Below are 20,178 nucleotides of genomic sequence, written 5' to 3' on the forward strand. Positions count from 1 at the left end.
GTCCCCCATAGTGGATGTGGGATGGGGATCCACTGTGGGACCCCTCCGTGTGCATGCTGGCCCCAGGAGAGTGAGACCAGAGCGATGGCAGAGCAGGGGCTGCAAAGATCACGACTGGTTTATTTTTTGATTTGAAACCGAGAACAATCTCCGAGGTTTTGGGGCACATCCGTGTGAACCAGGAACGGAGCGAGGAGCCAGGGCAGAGGGGAGCTCCCCACAGCCGCTCTCCCTCCCACCACCCTCCAGTAAAACCAGCTCCCCCTTTTGCTGCACATACAGGTTTGGGCAGGGGTAAAACTATGCACCCCACTCCTCCTACTCCATCTCCAAGAGAGATGGTAGGACTGTGCCAACATGTCCATATCACCTCGATCTGAAGGCTCAGCACCATCACGAGCACCCTGATGTACCAGCACGGCCCCCCATCACCTTCCCCAGCCCTGGCTGGCAAGAGGGGGTGTCTGTCTGCTCACGCTGGCTCCCCCTCAGCGGCTGAGGGTGGCCGAGTCGTAGCTGTTGATGAAGTCCTCCAGCTCCCGGAGGTGATGGATCCGGCCCTGACGGAGGTTGGCCCTCAGTGCCAGCCCCAGTGATGCCTCCATGGAGGGCTCCTTCTGCAGCAGCATCGTGGCCACCACCGCGATGGTCAGGCTGAACTGCTGGTACGACTGCAGGTGAATAGCATGGGGTCAGCATGGGGCACCCCAAAACCTCCCCACCAGCAGTATGCAGCCCTACAGGGATATTTTTTCCCCCAGGGCTGGTCCATGAACCCTCCCTGACAGCATCTGTGCCCTGCCAGAGCCCTTCTCGCCCACAAGCACCTTCCCCTGCAACCACCAGCACCAGGAGAGGTTTCTCCCCAGTGACCCTATAATTGCCAAATTCACATCCCCCATCACCTGGCATCGCTCCTGCCCCGTGGTTAAAAGGGTCCTTGGGTGAGTCCCCCCCACCCTGTGGCTGGTCTCAGACCCCCAAGTGCCTCGGCTGGGGGCCACTGGGACTCACCAGCTCGATCTCCTCCTTCCTGGCGAGGACGGCGGCGGAGCGGAGGTGTGCACGGGCCGGGGAGGATGTCAGAAGCGCGGAGCAGAGCCGGTGCCGGCCGCCCGCAGCCTGAGCGGTGGAAAAGGCGAGGAAGGGTCAGATGCTTCAAAGGGGAGAGGGACTGGGCAAAGCTGGGGCCAAACTGGGGCTCCTGGCACCGACTGCCAGCCAGGAACTGGTCACCCTGCAGGGGGACCCGCTGGGACCTTGGCTCCCCGGGGTGCTAGTTTGCCACCCTGCCCTTGGGTGCAGGAGCTGTTCCTTGCCCCCCCTCCACCCCAGCAGCATCGCCACCGAACGCCCTGCTAGCAGATTTCTCTTCCCCATTAGGCAGTAATTAAGCTGCTCTGCAATGCTCTCGTTTGCTTCGTTAAAGCTCGAATCCCAGGGTCGTTCACGCTCCAGCACGCTCTCAAGCCTCTAGTTATTTTTTTGGCCTTTCTCCCAGCTGCCTCCCGTTTATCAGCATCTCCGGTGCAGCCGACAGCGGGGCTGACACGGGCTCTGCCTCCAGACAAAGCAGCGCTTTAACCCCAGCCCATAATCCTGCAAACAGGGAGGCCAGAGGGATCCCCCTCTGCTGCTCCGGGGCTATGGCAGTATCCCCCAGCCCAGGGCATGTGCTCTACGTGGGGACATGGGGACACCTTGGGGTGAGCAGGGGGGGAACAGAGACACCCTGACTCCCTACCGGCTCCGTCTCACCAGACCCAGGAGGGTGCTGGGTCCCCGGTGAGGTCTCTGGTGGGGTGCAAACATCAGAGCCGGGTTGGCGGGGCCGTGTGTCGGGCTCCACGGTAGCACCCAGCAGGACCTGCGAGTTTTTGGATGGGTGAAAGGCACCAAGAAGCTGTGGGAGAGAAAGTGGCTGAGGAAGGAAGGCAGCAGCCGCGCAGGAGCCGGGGGAGCCAGTGTTGCCAGCACACCCCTGCCCGCAGCAGCGGCCTCAGTGGGCTCTCCCCCAGGGGGGGACATGCTGACACCCACCCCATCGCCGGCATCTTCTGCCTCGGCTTCTCCAGTGCCACTCGGCAGACACTGCCGTCTCCAGGAGCACAGGCAGAGCTCAGCACCCACCTCTCCGGCGGAGCCACCTGCCGCTGTGCAGACCATCTCAGCAGGCTCTGGAGGAGCTGTCGGAGTGTGGGGACGCGACCCACCACCTGCACCAGCCTTAGGGACACTGGGGCTGCACGGCCCTACCTGTGCAAAGCATTACAGATGCATTGCAAGGGCTGGCAATGCTGTCCAGGCAAGAGGAAAAAAGGGGACTTCAAGCTCCCACCTCCCCCAGGCACTGCTTTTAGGTGGGAAGAGGAGATGCTCATACCTCAAGGTGCTCCTCTGTCCCGGCAGAGCTCTCCTCCGGCAAGGCTGGCTCCGTTTCCAAAGCAGAGGGACTCTGGCCGTGGCTGCCCGCAGGTTTCTGCTTGGATCCCGGCTCAACCTGGGGACATACAATGGCGTGAGGCTGGGACACGCGTCTATCCCAGGGGGAGGAGCTGGGGGACAAGACGGATGGGGTGCTAAAACCCAAAAGAAACCACGGGGCTTTGCAGCCCCAGAGAAGAGACAGGAAAACGTCCATGCCTGGCAAAGAAACAGCAAGGTGGAGAGCGAAAGGGCTGGATGAGAGAGAGAAGGAAGACGTTACACTGGCTGAAGAGACCCCGAGCTGGGCACCTCCAGGGGTGCGAGCATCCCTGCCTGCCCCCAGGAGACAGGTGCTCTCCTACCGGTGTCTCTCCTGACGCCTGCTCCGGCTCCGCAACCTCCATCACAGCCCCGGGATCAGTGTCCAGGCTCTTCTGAGGGGTGTCAGCTGGTCCAGGGGGCTCTGGAACCTTCCCTCTCTCCACTGGTGGGTCCTGGGGGAAAACACGCTGGTTAGGGGCATGGCAGCACTGCGCAGGGCTCAGACCATGCAAACTCGGGTCACTGCTGGATGCTGGGATGGGGCGGTGGGGAGTAAAAACCCACGACCTGAGCCATCTGCTCGCTGCTCTGTGCACCATCTTTGCAGGAAATAAGTGGCCGGGGAGGATCAGGGGGCTGCGGCTCTTCTTTGACCCCCGGACAGCTTGTCCCAGAGAGGGATGGAGAGGACCTGGAGGACGGCTGATTCCCTGCAGAGCGAGAAACAGTGGGAGCGACTCCTCGCTCTGCCCGAGATGCTGGCAAGCACCGAGGAGATGCTGGCGAGCAGGCGTGGGTCCCCTCGCAGCCCCGGGCAGCCGGTACAGGGTCGGCACAAACCTCTGGAGGGTCTGGGACATGGGAGGCGCTGGACAAACGTCAACTCTCGGTGGCCATGGCGAAGACGTCGGCGTTTCCTACCCAGGCCACGATAGGGCCTGGACGGGAAGCCATCCTGGAAGCCGCCTTGCTCCCTGCAGGAACAAAGGCAGCCCCGGGGCGGGGGGGGAAATTTAGGCTGGAAATGGTCTTGGGTGCAAACCCCCCCACCCTGAGTCGGGGCAGTTTCAATGCTGCATCACCCCATGGCTGTGCACCGGAGCAGAGCCTGGCCCTGCTCGCCACCCCACAGCTGCAGGGTCCCCCCATCCTCGGCACGGGCACCCACCCTGGCAGGCTGGCGGGGGGGCAGGGTGGGTGCTGCTCCTCCTCGGGGAATTCAGGCCAGGCAAAGCAGTCGGGACCCGGCAGCGGCGGCTCCTGCGGGGAAGGGGGTGGGTTTAGACATGGAGCAGGAGGACAGGGGCTGCCGCTGCTCCTGGCGCCATGCGCTGCCATTGTCACCAGGGCAGTGAATGGCCCCTGCCCCGTTTCACCCGCTCCCTGCCCTCGGTGGCCACTGCCACCCTGCTGGCCCACCACCCCCTCACCGGGTGCCAGTCCTCTTCGAAGTAGTCCTCAGGTCCTTGGTTGTCTTCTCTGTCATACCAAGGGGGCGGTGGGGGACAGTCGTGGGGTGCCCATCTCCTGTCCTCCTCACTCCACGGGAAGTCATCAGGGCCAGGGACAGGTCCGCAGTACCAGGGACCGGGCTGCAATGGCAATCACTGCCGGTGAGGATGGTGGCACGCTGCAGGTAGCCACACAGCTGCCACCCCCACCAGCCCATCTGACCCTCACCGGGTCCCAGTCCTCTTTGAAGAAGTCCTCAGGTCCTCGGTTGTCTTCTCTATCATCCCAAGCGGGTGGCGGGGGACAGTCGTGGGATGCCCATCTCCTGTCCTCCTCATTCCCATGGAATTTGGCAGGGCCATGGAAGGGTCTGGGGGCCCAGGGACCAGGCTGCAAGAGCAAATCGCTGCTGGTGAGGATGGCAACTCACTGGTTGGGTTTTGGTTTTGCTGCAGTTCCCCCTTCCTGCCGCAGCCCTCAGCTCTTTCTGCTTCTCCCGCTCCCAGGGGAGCCCCCAGTTTTGGCCACCCCAGATTTGCCGGTGAACCCCAACAGTCCCCCCTCGCCGCACGGCTGCTCGCCCCGGCCCCTGTCCCCTTACCGGATGCCATCTGCCCCTGCCTCTCCTCTGCTGCTGCTCCCAGGGCGGCTTGTGCCAGGCGATCTGGGGGCCACGAGCGCGGCGTGGTGGTGGTCCAGCCTGCCACGGACCGGTCTGCAGAGAGGGCAGAGGGAGATGAAAGCAGGATGAGACCCTCACCTTCGCCCTTGCACCAGCTGGATGCTGAGCAGACACAGGGAGCCAGGAGCCCATCCACCCTCCTCTCCCAGCCAAGGTCCCAGACGATTCCTAATTCTTCCCCATCCCGCAGTGATGCTCTCCTGGCTCCTTGGCAGCCTGAGCGATGGTGCAGAAAGCTCCTCCACTCCTCGGCATCCCAACTGCGTGGCAGCAGGAGGGTTACAAACCAACCTACCTCCCTGGGGAAGCCCCTCCTGCAGCCCAGCGGTGAGAACATCTCGCCAAAAGCTCGTCCTGGCCCCGGTCACAGTGGGGAGAAGGCTCCCGGGAGGTTAGCACCGAGCTGCAAAGGGAGAGGTGTGGGTGAGCACGTCCCACAGGACGTCACTGCTGGCTTGGGGACGGCTGCCAGCCAGGTGCCATCTGCAGCAGTCCCAGCTCTGCTGAGCCCAGAGCGTTGGGTCCAGAGCTACACGGCGTCACCACCAGCGAGGACCCACAGGAGATGGGTGATCTGGGGGCCACACAGACCCGCTCCCTGATCCAGGAGGGGACACGGGTCCTGGCAATGCCAGGGACGCTCCCTTGGCACCGGGCACCCCCACACCCTGACGAAACTGCGCCCCTTGCCCTGCTCGCAGCCGCGTTTCAATCGCCCTGTGCAAACCCCACGGGTCACAGCACCCTGCGGCACCACCCCACTATTGTCCCATGGGATCCCGGCTGGAATAAACAGCCAGATCCCTTAAACAGAAATGGCACTTATTTTATTACAGGGACAAAGTCAATAAAGCAAAAGCACAGCGCTGGGTGCACGACTCAAGTCAGAGGCACCCCAGCTAACACTTCACCCATGTCTTATATACATTCAATATTGCATACGTATTCACTATTTTAGGCAGAGTAATTGTTTATGATGATTGATTATCATTAGTCCCTTTTCTCTTCTATTTGTGCGTTTCCTTCTGGCAATTGTTTCTGAGGATCGATGATCTTCAGTTCCCCTTTCCCATGCATCTGTTTCCTTCTGGTAGGATCAGCTCCCTTTTCCCATGCATCTGTTTCCTTCTGGTAGGATCGATTATCATCAGCTCCCTTCTCCTATGCATCTGTTTCCTTCTGTTAATCATTTGTGGGGTCTTTTGGAGAAGTTCTCTTTTGTTTCTCTCGGATGTTTTTCTTCATAGCTGCTGTTAGTTGTTATCTTTGAGGTTTCTCATGTTTCCTAATTTACTAAAGGTTAGTTATCCTTATAAGTCAAATATTTATAGCCTTGTTATTATGGCGAAAGCCAACAACACCTTCACTATTTTTCACACCGGCCAAGCTGTTCTCCCTCCCCAGGGCTGGAGCCGGGACACACCGCCCGCCGGGTGCCCCCGGCCAAGTCTGGCACCGCAGCGGGGCACAGCCCTGTTGGAAGCAAAGCTCCATATGGCTGATAAAACACCTGGTGTCCGGAACAGACACGGAAACTGGGTGAAGATCGGGTGGTTTGTGCTTGCCATGGCACCAGGGAGGAAGGAGAAGCAGGGTGGAGGCCACGCAGCCCCGTACTTCTGCTTTTCACAAGAAATATTTTGTACAACTGCTCACAAGTAACATTTTGTACAACAGCTCACGGTACAACCACAAGGAACAATGGCTTGACCACAGTCCCACCCACTCACTTTGCACAATAGGAGTATAAATATTACGCCCATTTCGTACCTAATTGAGGGACGAGAATTCAATGCCAAATGTAGGGACAGATCGGCGGGTCCGTCCTCCTCGCTCCCCCGAAAAAAGGACACCTTTTGGTAAGATTTGCGACCTCGGCCATGCCGAGTGCTTACCCGGGAAATCAAGCTTGTGATTGCACTCATATCTTTAAAGCTATATAGCTGTTCTGCAGTTTAGTGCATTTATCACCAGCAACCTTAAAGAATCTGTACACGTTGCATAAAATTAAACTATACTATTCACGCACCTGACTGCTGCTTCTGGACGCACCAGACCTACAGCAGCCGGGCTGTTTGTGCATCCAGCGTCAGGCCTATAGTCACGGCAATAATTGGTCTCACTAAATGCAACAAATCCCCACTCCAGGCTGTGTCCCTGCCCCTGTGCTGCTCCCAGGGGCAGCCCGGCATGGGCACAGCTCGGGCTCTCCATAGCGGCGAGGGGCTCAGACCCTGCGCACCCAAAGGGGCATTGCCCAGGCTCCCCAGGACAGCATTTATGGCTCCCCCATCGCCGGGTGGCGGTGGCTGCGGGGGTCAGAGATCAGGGTTTATCACAAGGGATGCAGTCCCAGCGAGCAGGGGATGCTCTGACCCGAAAGTGGCCGACCCCAGCCCGGCCGGGGCACGGGGCTCCCAGAGCCACCAGTTAACACTCGACCCGGGCTGGCAGGAGTTAATGGCAGCACAGGCACCACTCTTTGTCTCAAAGGTCAGCAGGGAGAGTAAAAGAAACTTGTCCCCAAATTGAGGACAGGTTTCCCTGGCTGATCAGTCCCTGGTGGCCCTGGAAAGCAGCAGCTCGCTCGCCCGGGGAGATGAAGCACCCAGGAGTGTTGGCCGAGGATCCCCTGCACCCCAGCCCAGCTCCCCGCAGCCCCTGGGGCTGCCGGATCTCCCCCCCGCCCCGTGTTTGCTGAATGCAAACCAATAGCAAGTGATGGCTGATGGCAGGCAGGGGCTAACTCTCCCCCAGGGAGCTCCCTTGGAGCCCTCCCAAGGACTTGATTTCCCTTCCTGGAAAGCTGAGCTGCAACGCCCTCCAGGAGCTTTTACTGCTGTTTGCAGAGCGTCTCCTTACCCTGACTTCAGCCGCTGAGAATAAACGCTTTCTAACAGGGGATGGGGCTGACAGACACCCCCCCTGCCCCTTTCCCGAGGGCTGCACAGACCCCAGGCAGCACCTCTTCTCAAACTGGCCTCTGATAACCAGTGCAAATGCCTCTGGTTATCTAAGATCCCGCAGCAAACCTGGGTTGAAGCACAGTTTGATGGCAGACTTGGCAAACTCTGCACCACATCAGCCTCGGGGTGCAGCCCCCGTTCCTGCTCCGTCCCACCTCTGCCGCTCCACTGGGTCCCCCTTACCCTGTGTGTCCCCAGAGCACACAGCATCCCTGCAAGGGGGGCCCTGCACCCCCAGGACTCAGAGTATCCATGTAAGGGGGGACCCTGCACCCCCAGGGCACACAGCAAGCCCACACCCCCAGCACCTGCCTCCATCCAGCTCCAGCATCATCTGGATCGGCCACATGGACCCCAAGATGCTCCCAGCCTTGTGCCGGGGGATTTGGGGGAGCAGGGCCCCCCGGGGCTGTGACACAGCCTGCAGGGACAAGGAGAAGAAGGGTAAGGACAAGAGGAGGGTCCGGAGAGCACGGTGGCCCTGGCAGGACAGGGACCATCAGGAAGGGACGCTGCCATCGCACCCACCTTTGCCGACGCCGGGAGGCCGAGCAGCATGCCTAGTGCCCCACTCCCCGGGTACGGATGGCTCTGGCACCAAGGAAGGGGGAGCAGGAGGCTCAGTGCCGGAGGGTTTGCCAAGAGCTGCTCGGGGCCGAGGTGCCGCTGAAGCCGCCGGTGTCCGCTCACCTCCTACCACCACAGCCGAGTCTGAGCCCTGCTCGCAGCATCGTCACCCCCCCAGCAGCCCCAGGGTCAGAGCCCGCCGCGGCTCAGAGGGTTTCCTGATCCTGCCGCCAGTCTGACGCTTCGCCTCCTGGTGCAACCAGGCACGGGACACTTCTCCCGGGCACCTACAGCGTCTCCTCCTCCCTATTTCCCTGCATTCCTACAGACAACAGCACTCCCAGGAGTTCGTTAGCACCGGCCAGATGTGCTAGTACAAGGTAGAGACAACTCGCCCGGCCCCACGATGAGATGCATCACCTCCCAGATGCTTCACAAACATCTGCATCGTGTCAGGGTCTAACAGCAGCGGGAGGTTTGGCTGGGAGATCCTGATAACAAGCTGGTCTGAACTGGTCTGTCCGGCAAACTCTTGCAGCAACAGCGAGCGTGAAGACGAGTTCGTGACCTTGCAGGGAGGAGATAAGGGAGAACAGTGAGGCTCGGCGTGAGCTCGCTGATGCCAAATGTTAGCAAAGGAGGAGATAAAAGAGAAAGCTTAAAGTCTGAGGTGGAGTAAAATCCTTCAAAGGTGACAAACGAGCGGCGCCGTTGGTGGGGACGGGGGCAGCCCGTGGCCCATCGGGGCTGGCTGCTCCTCAACACTGCTCCCGCCGGGCAGATAACACACAGCTTTCCAGCTGGTCGGTTAATTATAGTCTCTAATAGCTATAAATGAATTTACTAACTGGGTGGATCAACTAGCTCTTTGCGATTTGGGAAAGGAAAACAGCAGCAGGGACAAAGTGGCTGCAGCCAGGATGGCCAGTGTCACAGTGTCCCCGTCAAGAGCAAAGTGGCTCCGTAACCCCATGGCTCCTCGGCTGGTGCACATCTTCTTCCCAGAGCCTGGTGACCTGTGTGTCCCCAGAGAGGAGGATAATTAGCTCTCAGGGAGCAGGGAAATGGGAGTAATAGGAAAGCTACGCTAATTGCTAGAAATTCTGTGTAAGGATAAGCTACACCGATTGCTAAAATCTTTATATAAAGCTCTAATTAAAACTACAACCCTGTGGCCAGTTCTCATTCCACAAAGGAGCCTTAAAAGAACATGCCCGTCCCCATAGCATCAGGGTGACACACCGAAGATTCAAACTGCGTCGGGTTTGAGGCTCCGCAGTGAATGCCTCTGCTCGGGCCAGGTTATTTAGCAGGTCTCAGTCCCGTTGTAATAAATAAAATCATGTTTGTTAATCAAATCAGGCTTTCTTAAAGGCTGGTGAAAAATTACAATGTTTTGACCCTTCACATACTTAAATCACAGGCATCCGGTGTGCTATCTGGTGCGCTTTGACACCTCAAGGCCTAAATCACAGGCATCTGGTGTGCTTTAACACTTCAAAGGGAAGAGCTAAGTTGTGCGATAAGCTGAAAAGAGTCACCCAAAGGACACCGATAAAGATGAGGAGCCTTCAGCCTCACGACCACCAGGAGGCGGGACAAGACCGACCCCCTAGCAACACGTCGCTCAGACACAGAATATACCAGGATTGACACATATACGGGAACCAGAAGAGTATAGAGTCAGCTACTTTCGGGAAGTGGGTGCACGCCGTTGGTGGAGCAAAGACTCCCCGGCCGCCCAGCAGTGTTTTGCTTGCTGCCGCTTGCTTAATAAACTAATTTGATTAATTGGACTCGTTCCTGTCAATTATTGGGCCACAATCTATAACACCGTCATCTAGTTTTTCCAGGCACAAGAGCTCTGGCACATGAGAACACAAGAGCTGGGGCGCAGGGAGTCTCAGTGCACCGATCTGCTCCCAGCTTGCCCAGCGAACTCCCTGTCCCACCAGTAGTAACCAGGTGTCACAGCAACCCCGGCAGCTCTGTCCCAGATTGTTTGATGTGGAACCCCGTGGGCACGCAAACATATAATCTACCATCAAAGAGCGTGGAAATCGAGGCAGGGATGGCCACAATTACAGTGAGATTAATACCAGGGCGCAGAGAAAAGGCAATGGCTGCCCAGGTGAGCGCCAGTGCAGGGAGCCCTGGCGGCAGGTACGCGTGCAAGGCTTAATGGCGCTAATGAAGCCAATTTTCCTGCTGTGAATTCACCTGCTGATGGGAACAGGAACCTGTGCCTGGGGTGGCAAAAAGATTTTTTTTTTCACCAAAAGGTTGACAAGAAGGGCTGTGAGGAAAAGGGGAGCGGGTTAGGGAAAGGCCAGGCCCCACTGGGGGCTGAGGGCAGGGGCTCATGGAGCGTGAGAGCGGTTTGAGATCTGTGAACCGGAGCGAAAGAGCAGGACGGAGTCGAAGGGGAAGGGAGAATTTAGGAACAAAGAACGGGACGAAGGTTCAGGCACAGGCCAGGAGGGAGGAAAGAAACAGGAGAGACGTTTTCCAGGTGCCACCGCTGCAAGGCCGGAGCTCCCGCTGGTGGCTACTGCCGAGCACTGGCCTTTGGGGTGCAAGGCGGTGGGTTCAGCCCGTGCCGGCTCCGGGATCCGCCTGGAAAAGCGGGAGTCAGACGGGAGGAGAGGCCCGGCTCGGGGCCCAGGCCGCGCTTCAGCTATTCCCTCACTCCCCACGTATTTCCAGCCATTCCCTCGTCCCCCACACATTCCTCCCGTCTCCCTCCGCCCCGCCGCCGCAGCCCCGCACAGCGGCCTCCGCGCTAGGCCTTGTCGCGCGGGAGCCCTGCACTAGGCCGCGTCGCGCCGGAAGTGACGGCATCGCGCGGCGGCCGAGCAGGAGGAGGAAGCGGCATGGCGGCGGCGCCGGCGGCGGCGGCCGGAGGGCAGACGGGCGGGCCGGCGGGGCTGCGCGGGTGGCTGCGGAGCGCTTACCGCTTCGCCACCGATCGGAACGACTTCCGCAGGTCGGTGCGGCGGGCGGCGACCGGGAGCGGGAGCAGGCCGCGGGCGGGAGCGGGTGCAGGCCGCGGCAGCCGACGTTGCCGGTTTATCTTTCAGGAACCTGCTGGTCAACCTGGGGCTGTTCGCCGCTGGAGTTTGGGTCGCCCGAAACCTGACGGACATCGACCTGATGGCTCCGCAGCCCGTCCCGTAGCGGCGGTGAGTCGGCGGGGAGCGGGGCGGGGTCGGGCGGCCGCAGGGGCGAGGGGCCTCCAGGAGCTGCTGCTGCGCTTGGCTGTAAAACTTGTCGCCGGATATCGGTGACCTAGGCGTGGTGACCACACGCGTGGGCCCTCCTGCTGCCAGAACCCTCCAAAGCATGTCAGCCTCCCCCGGAAGGGGATGTCACCCGTGTGAGGTGGCCAAATAAAAGATAATCACAGCATGGTTCGGGTTAGAAGGGACCTTAAAGACCATCCAGTGCCACCCCCTGCCCTGGGCAGGGACACCTCCCACCAGCCCAGGTTGCTCCAAGCCCCGTCCAACCTGGCCTTGAACCCCTCCAGGGATGGGGCAGCCACAGCTTCTCTGGGCAACCTGGGCCAGGGGCTCACCACCCTCACAGCAAACAATTTCTGCCTCAAATCTCAGCTAAATCTCCCCTCTTCCAGTTTGAAGCCATTCCCCCTCATCCCATGGCTCCCCTCCCTGATCCAGAGTCCCTCCCCAGCTTTCCTGGAGCCCCTTTAGGGACTGGAAGGTCTCCCTGGAGCCTGCTTTTCTCCAGGCTGAACCCCCCCAGCTCTCTCAGCCTGTCCTCATAGAAGAATGAATAACGAGGTACAAGGAGGACTAAACCCCAAGCACACCCTGGCACCAAGCCTAGAGCAGTCAAATTTGTACAAAGAGTTGCAAAGCTGTGTTAAATTGTGCCAACTAGAAATAGAAACAACCACATCTAACTCTGCTTAATTACTGACCTAGGAAAGAAACAGCGCTGCAAAGGAAAAGAGCTCGCCCTCCCCGCACACGAGGACCAGAGATGTGTTTAACTGATATGTTCATGGGAGTAGGTTCTGTTCTCCTTCTCTGCAGAGCTGCTACTCGCACGTCAAAGCTGTCATGCCTGAAGCAATGACAAGGAGGGGAAAACCTCTTTAAGTGTGAGAGGGAGAATTTCTTTTCAGTTCATTCTGCAAGGCACAATGGGAATAGTTTTCTTAAGGATGTGAAGCCATTGTGTGTGGAATTTTCTTTTGTATCCCCATCTAGATGTTTATTAAAGTACATAGAATAATGACGTAACCCACTGGAATTTCATTTTTTTTTAATAAGAAACTTCAGCTTACAAAAACAAGGTGTAAAAAGAGTAAAGATTTACAAAAAAATCATAAAAACATGATTTATATTTCACACCCGAAAGACAAAGGAACAAGTCCAGTCCTGGGTTGTAAGCAGGACCCATCAGCTACTTATTCAAAGGAAAAACAAAACTGTGACAAGCCCTAGGTAAACTCTAACCACCAGAAGGTTTCCTGGGTGATGTCCGGATGAGATAAAGCTGGGACACGTACTGTAAAGGAATGATGTCTGTGTGTGGGAAGAAGAAGCCATTTGGTGTTGCATAGCATTTTAGCGCCCTGGACTGAGACTACAGCTTGCCCTTACCAACTTCAAAGTCCAGCTGTAGGTGGTGAAGCTGTTCGAGGAACAGCGAAAGCACCATGGGAGCTGCGGCGGTGATTGACTCGGGTGCGTTACACGACAGCACCTCGAAGCTGCTATTTATAGAGCAGAGGAACTTCCCAGCCCTGAGCATTATGGCAGTAGGACTGCAACATGGCTTCAGATTCTTTGGACGGTTACGCACGGGTTTTTAGTTTAAGACATTCTTCTGAAGTAGCACTGCCTGCACGTTTTGTGACCCAGAACTGCCCTCTCACCTGCCCCAGGGAGAAACACATTCCACTACTGATACAGATCCTTAAAAATGCTGTTTTCAAAGCAGGTATTTTAACATCCTGTAAAGAAATTAAGTTCTTTTGAAGTACGGATAATCCAAGTTATGCAGAAACAGTTTCTGCAGGAAAAGGGGATTAATTAGAACATTAAGTCATTTTATAGTTAATCTTAGTTTTGATTTAGAACACACTAATCTCCTCCTGAGGCCTGGGTTCAGGCAGGGGGCAGTTCAGGCAGTTAAGCACATAAGGCTGCCATAGGTGACTTCCTGGATGTTGTCTTAACAAACCTTGACTAAAATAAAAGCTGCTGAACCCGCGATTAGGAATGGTGCGCTTGCACTGAGCTGCAAGACAGCTGGACAGATTGCCAGAAACATTCGGTAATTAATTGGATTCTCTTGTCACTTGCTGCTGCCTGGCAGTGTCCTTGGAGCAAAGGCAGCCTCATTCATGAGCACAGCATGGCATACATCAGCTTAAGTCATTAGTGACGCAAGTACCAGAAGCTCGAAGCAGAAACTAGAGGCGGTTCTGACTTAAAGTCCCCAAAGAAGTCATTGAAAAATGAGGAAACACACCCAAGCTCCAGCCTGGCTCCTCGCCCAAGATACCGGCGCAGCGTTAAACTCCTATTCCCACAAGAGCTGCCAGGGGATTTCATATTGAGGGGAAACTGCTCTTCTTCTGTCCAAACCTCTGCCAACAGCACCCTTCCAGCAACCTTAACTTACAGCAGAATAAACTTTTTTAAAGTGCTGAAGATTCGCTTTAATTCTGCCCTTACTCAAGTCAAGAGTGAAGCTTCCAGGGCATTAGCAGAAGCGGGGGCTCCCCGGCAGCACCCTGCCCAAGCCCATCGCACCTTCAGGGAGCTCGCCCGGGCAGCACTCCTCCTGGAGAAGCTCTTTTAAGTTTCTAAGTTGTATATAAGTTTCCTGTATGGAAAGGCAGACCTGTTAAAAAAAGTTTTACTGGAAACAAACTCATCCCCTTGTTTCTTTCCTGTAAACTGCTCGTTAGATGTGGCTCAAAGAGTTTGTGACTGCTTAATCAAAGCTGAAGTTAAGCAGGGAAAAAAAACAGGACCCAGTTCTTTTACATGGGCGCTGCATTGGCAGTGGTAAGTTACTGCAGTTTGCACATCTGATAAACCAGGCGAAAACTTGGTTTTCGCATGGAAATGTGTGGTTCATCTTGTAGCAATAGGAAACAGCCTTAAGGGCCAGGCGTACTAATGTCATTTAATAAATATAAGGAGAGTGAAGATGAGACTTGCTATGGACATGCCATTCCTAAATCAGAGGTGTGGAGTTATGCAGCCCAAACACCACACTAACTGTGCAAAAGAGAGGCAGCCCCACGGGTGGTTATCCTGATTTTTCAGCTACCGATTCTCTTCAGCGGTGCACTATGAGCAGTGGTGACATTATTCACGTGCCCAGCTCCAGCCTGCCCCTGCTATCATACGTTCTTTAACCTTCTCTGCCCACCAACGCGTCACGGATTCGTACTAACCCAGTTGTAGCAGTACGAATTATCCCCATGGTACAGATACGCTTTTCTAAGGAAATAAGGCCAGCCCGAGTACTTCACACTGAACCCTGCCCGCGTTGAGGGGATGTGGTGGTTCCTCTTCAGCAGGAGCAACATTGAGAAGCCCCATGCCGCCCGAAAGACATGCTCACACAGAAAATGGCAGGAACAAGAGGAGGCCTCTCCTACTCCATATTCCACCAAATCCTAGTTTGACAAGTCAGGGCACAGCATTTCAGCATGGAAAAAAAATAAAAATCAAATTTCCTTCCACCTCTATTGGAAGTATGTCATCAAGACTAAAAATTACAGATCAAATTAGGTGAAGTCGTCGACTGTATCATCTCCTTTCTCGCTTCCAGTTATGGCAAAGCATTTACAGTGACGTTGTGGGTTTTAAGTAGGTAGCTCCTTTATAAAACTTGAGAATTTGGGGTACTGTTCCTTAGGAACTGTAATATCTAATGGAAAAGCACCATTCATTTTGCCACTATAAGGCTACTGATCAGAGAAAGTTTTTGCCGCAAAAATCAGTAGGAGCTTACTGCAAACGAGACTGCGTTTGCATTTTGTCGATGTCTCCGCCTGCAAAACATGCAATCCTCTAACATGCAAGGTCCCCTTATCAGATGCTTCCTGTCTCTTCTAAACTTAGATCAGAGATCATTGCTGCAGTCGGCTTGGGTTTCTTTTTACTGGTCATTTCATTCATCCCAACTGCCTCCCAGCCGGCACAAAATCAGTAGTACGGCAGTTCAAGAAGGACCCCAAGGGTACAGCACTTCGCTGTGACTGCAGTGTATCCTGCATCCTGCCAAGCTTCTGAACAATAAATAGTTAATAGAGGTTAAAGTCAGTCTTTGGCCCATTGGGCTGGTCTTTTTTATTTTTCATTTTTTCTTCCCTCCCCCCCTTTTGGAAATGTGCATTGCAAAGCTCCTTTTTAAGACTTAAGAACTTTTTTGAAAGTCTTTTGGCCCACCATGCTTTAAACGAGTGAAACACATGCACACACGCGCAAAATAAAAACAGGTACAAAGAAGGAGCAGCCTAAAGGCACACCCCTAAAATCAACTAAGACAAATAATCACTAGTTGGTCCAGGTAACTAATGTATGTAGCTTTTGATCATTTAAACATGTGGTTTTACAAATTTAGAAGCCTGCTCGAATGCTTCACATTCCCATCTGCAATAAACCGGTATCGATATTAATGTAATAGACACCAAAAAAACCACTGAATTGAGGTTTTCTATTCCCACAGGCAATAAATTCTTAACCTAAGTCCATCCTATCCAATCTCAAACCCGCTGAAGGGATTAGAGGCACACAAAAAGGCAGTGTTCAGAGCTGGTGCTGGGATTTTACTATTTAATTTGAAGAAGGGACACTTGGCCACCTTACGCAACTGTATCTATTGCATATTAAATTTGCACAGGCATTACTATGGCATGCTTTTGCTCCTGCGTGGAAGTATTTGCTACGCTGCTAAAAGGAAACCTGCACAAACACTGCCATGGCAATGGGAACTGTATTTTTTCTTTCCTAAACCAGCAATCATCATTAGGGTTGTAACGGAAGGTGCTTCCCAAAGCTACATCTACTCTAAAAACCCCACTGGAGTTTTTAATCCTTGCTCTATGCTACGTGCTCTGACAGATGCCAACTTGCTGACCTGGCTGGAGGGGCCTGGATGACACGGGAAAATCTAAGAAGCCGAATCCAATACGCTTTTGAACGAGCTGTTATTCGAGTTATTACACATACAGAGATTTCAAACATATAACATTAAAATATTAGCTTCTGAGCTTGCTGGTAAACTTCATTCACGTACAGATATGACGTGTAAAAATGTCAGCGATACTGAGTACTTGTAAAACCACACAAATCTGTCTGCTTCTGACAGGAGCGGGAGACCCATGACTTATTTCCCAACGTTTCTGTCCCATGCAAAATATTATTGGGTACAAGGCACCAAATCTAAGGAATCATACAAAATTATTTCAGAAAACGGTATTGGCAGGTAAAACTAATCTCCCTGTCTCTTGCTCACGTAGTTCTCATTCTGCAGCACATCGACTTCCACTGGAGCTCCTCCTGGGGGGATCTGGCAGCAGCCAGAAGTTCATTAGTCTTTCTCATTGGGATGCAATTAAGCTTTGGGGACGTTACAATCAATAAAAGAGTTTCTAAGTTACCACCAAGACAATTTTCCGCTAGAAGCCTTGCCTTCTAAAAGCAAAAAACCCCCCCTGACAGCGAGCCCAGAGGACACACTTAATGCTTTTACCATTTCCAGTTTTATTCTTATACTCAAAAAAAACCCCGTCTGGAAGTCCCTAAGTGGGGACCCAGCGAAGTCTGACGTCAAACATTTAATATGCATTATTCTATTTGCTGCCTCACATTAACAACTTCAAAGCCAGACCAGAGAATTGTTCTGGTCAGAACTAATGGGGAAATAATTTGGTTTTTCAGTGCTTTGCAAAGAAACTGTTTTTACGGTATGCATAGTTTAACTTGGGAACACAGACAGTAAAGGGATAACATAAAGGCAAATTTATGTAACTAATTTGCTAGTAGAATAAAGTTAGCTAAAATAAAGTGTTTGCCAACTGCTGCAGCAGATGCTGTATCATACCTGGCCATGAATACATTAAGATTCTTCATTCATAAAAACATAAAATTAAGGAATGCCAAGTTACTTGCAAGTGGAATGGAATAAGGATATGCTGGGAACCGTTCTGTCCCAAATGCTGCCACTCTGCCAGCGCACAGCGGCTTCCTGTGCCTTCAGACAGTAACCTGCAAGGTGCCAAGAGCCTCACGCTTGCTCTGAGCATCTCTCAAGGCAACTCACTCCTTGCTACACGACTGGGACCCCAGTACAGGAATCCCAGCACCAATTCTACTCCCAGTTTCACCAAAATAAAGGTTTTTATGTTGCAGACACTTAGCTCGCAACACACGACTGTGGCCACAGAACTTCACGCGTGAGTTAAGTCACATCATGAACCCATGCGTTTGCAGAAGCAGAGCCTTAAACCTGGAATTAGTCAAAATACGCACCAGTGTATTTAGGATTTGAAGCCGTACCATTAAAGAAGAGACAAAGTTTGTTTTACAGGCTACCCTTTGTCAGGCTTAAGTGGGCTTCATTGTGATTGCAAGTAGTATTTTCATCTTACTGATGTAGAGAGGTAACTTCCCATCAGAATTTCTGGCAAACAGGACACTATAAAACAGTGTCCACCATGGAGGGAGCACTGGGCTCTGCTTATATAAAGAAGCCTGCAGCAGACAAATATAAACCAAACAGCATAAAAAATGCTATACGCTATCGCTTCCAAATAAAAGCTAAATATTACAGAAACCTCACAGTGTTGGAAAAAGCAAGTTTATTTACTTCGAAGTATAATTCATTCCTTCCCTATCAGGGCAATCATTTTTCTGACTGCAGTATCTCCACATCTCAGCACAACTAGGCTAACGTCACATGGAGAGGCCACTAGTGTCAAAAGACGTCACCAGCAAATGCTACAAAATCTGCTTGGGCCATCAGATGCAGCAAACGGCTACAGGAACGATCCCAGCTCCCCATTCCCCTCTGCAACCCACTCGATTCACATGACAAATGTATTACTACCTGAATTCAAATATTAATGCAAAACACTCAGTCAAAAGATGAGCATTCATAGCGAAGTCTCGGCTCACTGCAGGAACAACTCATGCTGTGTTACGATTTGCCTTTCTATCAAATTTTTATATAAACAGGGCCAGCGTGGCTAAGGGATTCAGAGAGCGAACGCACCATTTGGTAGTCGCAGTAAACCATGACTGTTGTTTAGAAGAATATAATCCTCTTAAAGGGTGGACAGTCCTGGGAGGACTGATGCATGGGAAAAACACCAGTTTTCCCTTCCACCTCTTTGATTAAAAAGGCAATGTTAAGCACTATTTTCCCTTTAATTTTCTTTTTGAGACACACAGTCTTCACAGAGCATATGTTTTGCTCCAGAAAAGGATCCATCACGTATCTGATAATCACAAGTGCTTGATTTTGATTCCTTCAGGAATGTCAGCTTCTACCTGTGCTGAACCCAACTCCGCTTCCCCTGCAATCAGCAGTCACATTTACTTTTATCGGATCTCAGTTTGGCCTATTGCATTTTTATTAATGTTATTTACCGGTAGCACAGAAAAACCCCTACCTAGTAAATACATAGATATACAGACATTCATAAGAAATCCTTCCAGATCCTGCTACATTTAGAGAACCAAAACTAAAACTTTTTAATCCGTTCCCATAGGACTGTTTCAAACAGTCTCGTCTCCAAAAAAAATAAGAGCACAAGATCTCAAAATTATATTTAAATGTCAAAAAGACAGTTTTGTAGGTTCAAAAAGCAGCGTGTTGCTCAGACACACAAGAAATGGGAACCTTTAAGGACCAAGGAGACCTAGCGCGACACTGTGCTCTGACAAAATAGAAACTTCTTGTTTGCTGCGCTTGTCTCTGCGTGGCCGCAGCGACTGACAGCAGCCAAAGGAAGAGAGACCAGTTTGCCCACAGGACAGGAGATTAAAAGTCACAGTGGAAAGAGAAGAATGGTATTTGGGAAACTTACCTCTTCACCCCCTCCAACAACAACGTCGGGTTGTCAGCGTGTGTCTGATGGGCAAACGCTGACAAGAAAAAAAGGAGAAGAGGGAGGAAGCGAAACACACTTCCGCAACTTCTCTGTCTGAAAATGAAACCAATTTTTTTTGAAGAGCTCATGTTTTAGGTTACTTCACCTTTAACCACTTTAAAAAAAAAAACCCATCAAGACTGAAAGACATCATGTCTCTCTGCAGTTACATATTCAGATTTGATTAAAACATGAAATGTGAACAGCCAAACCCCAAATTATAAAAACACCTGAGGTGCAACTGCAGGCTGAGAAGTGACTATAAAGTCAACTAAGGCCCTACGTTTCTCACAGGATTCTAAAAAGTAAGCTGATTACAGATACAGACATTTTTGTAACCTTTCAAACTCAACGTGGAATTTCAGATTTAACTACATTCCTTCCCTTTACGTCCCAGCAGAAATAAAGACTTCAGAGGCTGAATTCTGCGCCCGACACCTGTGTGACCCCACTGCCTTCGGTCAGTCTGGGCCTCCCCCGACAACTGCAATTAATGAATGTCTCCATTACAGAAGCAGTAACAGAAGCTCGCTGCGTCTCCCACCGTTGCGGTATCACCACCACCCTGTTTCCCTGAGGAAAACAAGTCACACTTACAAAAAAGTGCTAGTTTGCCAGTGTAAGATGCCTCCGCGCTACCCGCTTCTGCTATCACAGCTGGGCAAGCCAGGGCTCAGACTCCTTTATAATCCCGATGACAAAGTTATGCCAGCAGAAGCCTGTAGTATAGGCTTTGTTTTTGCTGCCACTGTAAACAGGTATGACACACAGGTACATTCCTGTTTTATTACAGGGTTTCGTTTTCAAACACACTTTCTCCAGAGCAGAACTGTTTTAAAATCACATTGCTAGTGAATTTAGCTGCCAATTCAGTTCAGTCCAGAGAATAAACC

General features: G+C 53.0%; 2 protein-coding genes across 6 annotated transcripts; one reads left to right on the forward strand and one right to left on the reverse strand.

Annotated features, from left to right (window-relative positions):
- Positions 1 to 122: 122 nt before the first annotated feature.
- LOC128900186 (basic proline-rich protein-like) lies at positions 123 to 19,297 on the reverse strand. Of its 5 annotated transcripts, none has more exons than XM_054180994.1 (14): positions 19,223 to 19,297; positions 4,899 to 5,006; positions 4,523 to 4,636; positions 4,150 to 4,311; positions 3,900 to 4,061; positions 3,638 to 3,729; positions 3,310 to 3,443; positions 3,034 to 3,179; positions 2,790 to 2,921; positions 2,384 to 2,500; positions 2,041 to 2,256; positions 1,745 to 1,903; positions 1,015 to 1,122; positions 123 to 671 (listed from the first exon to the last, which is right to left on the reverse strand). In XM_054180994.1, exons 2-14 carry the CDS (start codon positions 4,938 to 4,940, stop codon positions 489 to 491), a joined length of 1,767 nt encoding a protein of 588 aa, XP_054036969.1. In that variant the 5' UTR covers positions 4,941 to 5,006; positions 19,223 to 19,297; the 3' UTR covers positions 123 to 488. The 5 variants fall into 5 exon arrangements, with proteins under 5 accessions (XP_054036969.1, XP_054036970.1, XP_054036968.1 ...); XM_054180995.1 differs by lacking the exon at positions 19,223 to 19,297 and adding an exon at positions 8,098 to 9,565 and having other exon boundaries at positions 3,037 to 3,179; XM_054180993.1 differs by lacking the exon at positions 19,223 to 19,297 and adding an exon at positions 8,098 to 9,565.
- On the forward strand, positions 10,965 to 12,404 carry TOMM6 (translocase of outer mitochondrial membrane 6). Its single transcript, XM_054181003.1, has 3 exons — positions 10,965 to 11,122; positions 11,217 to 11,318; positions 12,084 to 12,404. Exons 1-2 carry the CDS (start codon positions 11,010 to 11,012, stop codon positions 11,311 to 11,313), a joined length of 210 nt encoding a protein of 69 aa, XP_054036978.1. The 5' UTR covers positions 10,965 to 11,009; the 3' UTR covers positions 11,314 to 11,318; positions 12,084 to 12,404.
- Positions 19,298 to 20,178: the final 881 nt, after the last annotated feature.

Source organism: Rissa tridactyla, chromosome 21, assembly GCF_028500815.1.
Source record: "Rissa tridactyla isolate bRisTri1 chromosome 21, bRisTri1.patW.cur.20221130, whole genome shotgun sequence".
NCBI classification, from domain to species: domain Eukaryota; kingdom Metazoa; phylum Chordata; class Aves; order Charadriiformes; family Laridae; genus Rissa; species Rissa tridactyla.

Bases quoted from the DNA above. Each gene is read 5' to 3' on its own strand.
- LOC128900186 (XM_054180994.1), bottom strand. From the start codon at position 4,940: ATGTTCTCACCGCTGGGCTGCAGGAGGGGCTTCCCCAGGGAG. The intron at 3,444-3,637 runs GTGGGTGCCCGT...TTGTTCCTGCAG, and splicing joins CCCCCCGCCAGCCTGCCAGG to GGAGCAAGGCGGCTTCCAGG. The intron at 2,501-2,789 runs GTAGGAGAGCAC...GTATGTCCCCAG, and splicing joins AGGCGTCAGGAGAGACACCG to GTTGAGCCGGGATCCAAGCA.
- TOMM6 (XM_054181003.1), top strand. From the start codon at position 11,010: ATGGCGGCGGCGCCGGCGGCGGCGGCCGGAGGGCAGACGGGCGGGCCG. The intron at 11,123-11,216 runs GTCGGTGCGGCG...TTTATCTTTCAG, and splicing joins GATCGGAACGACTTCCGCAG to GAACCTGCTGGTCAACCTGG.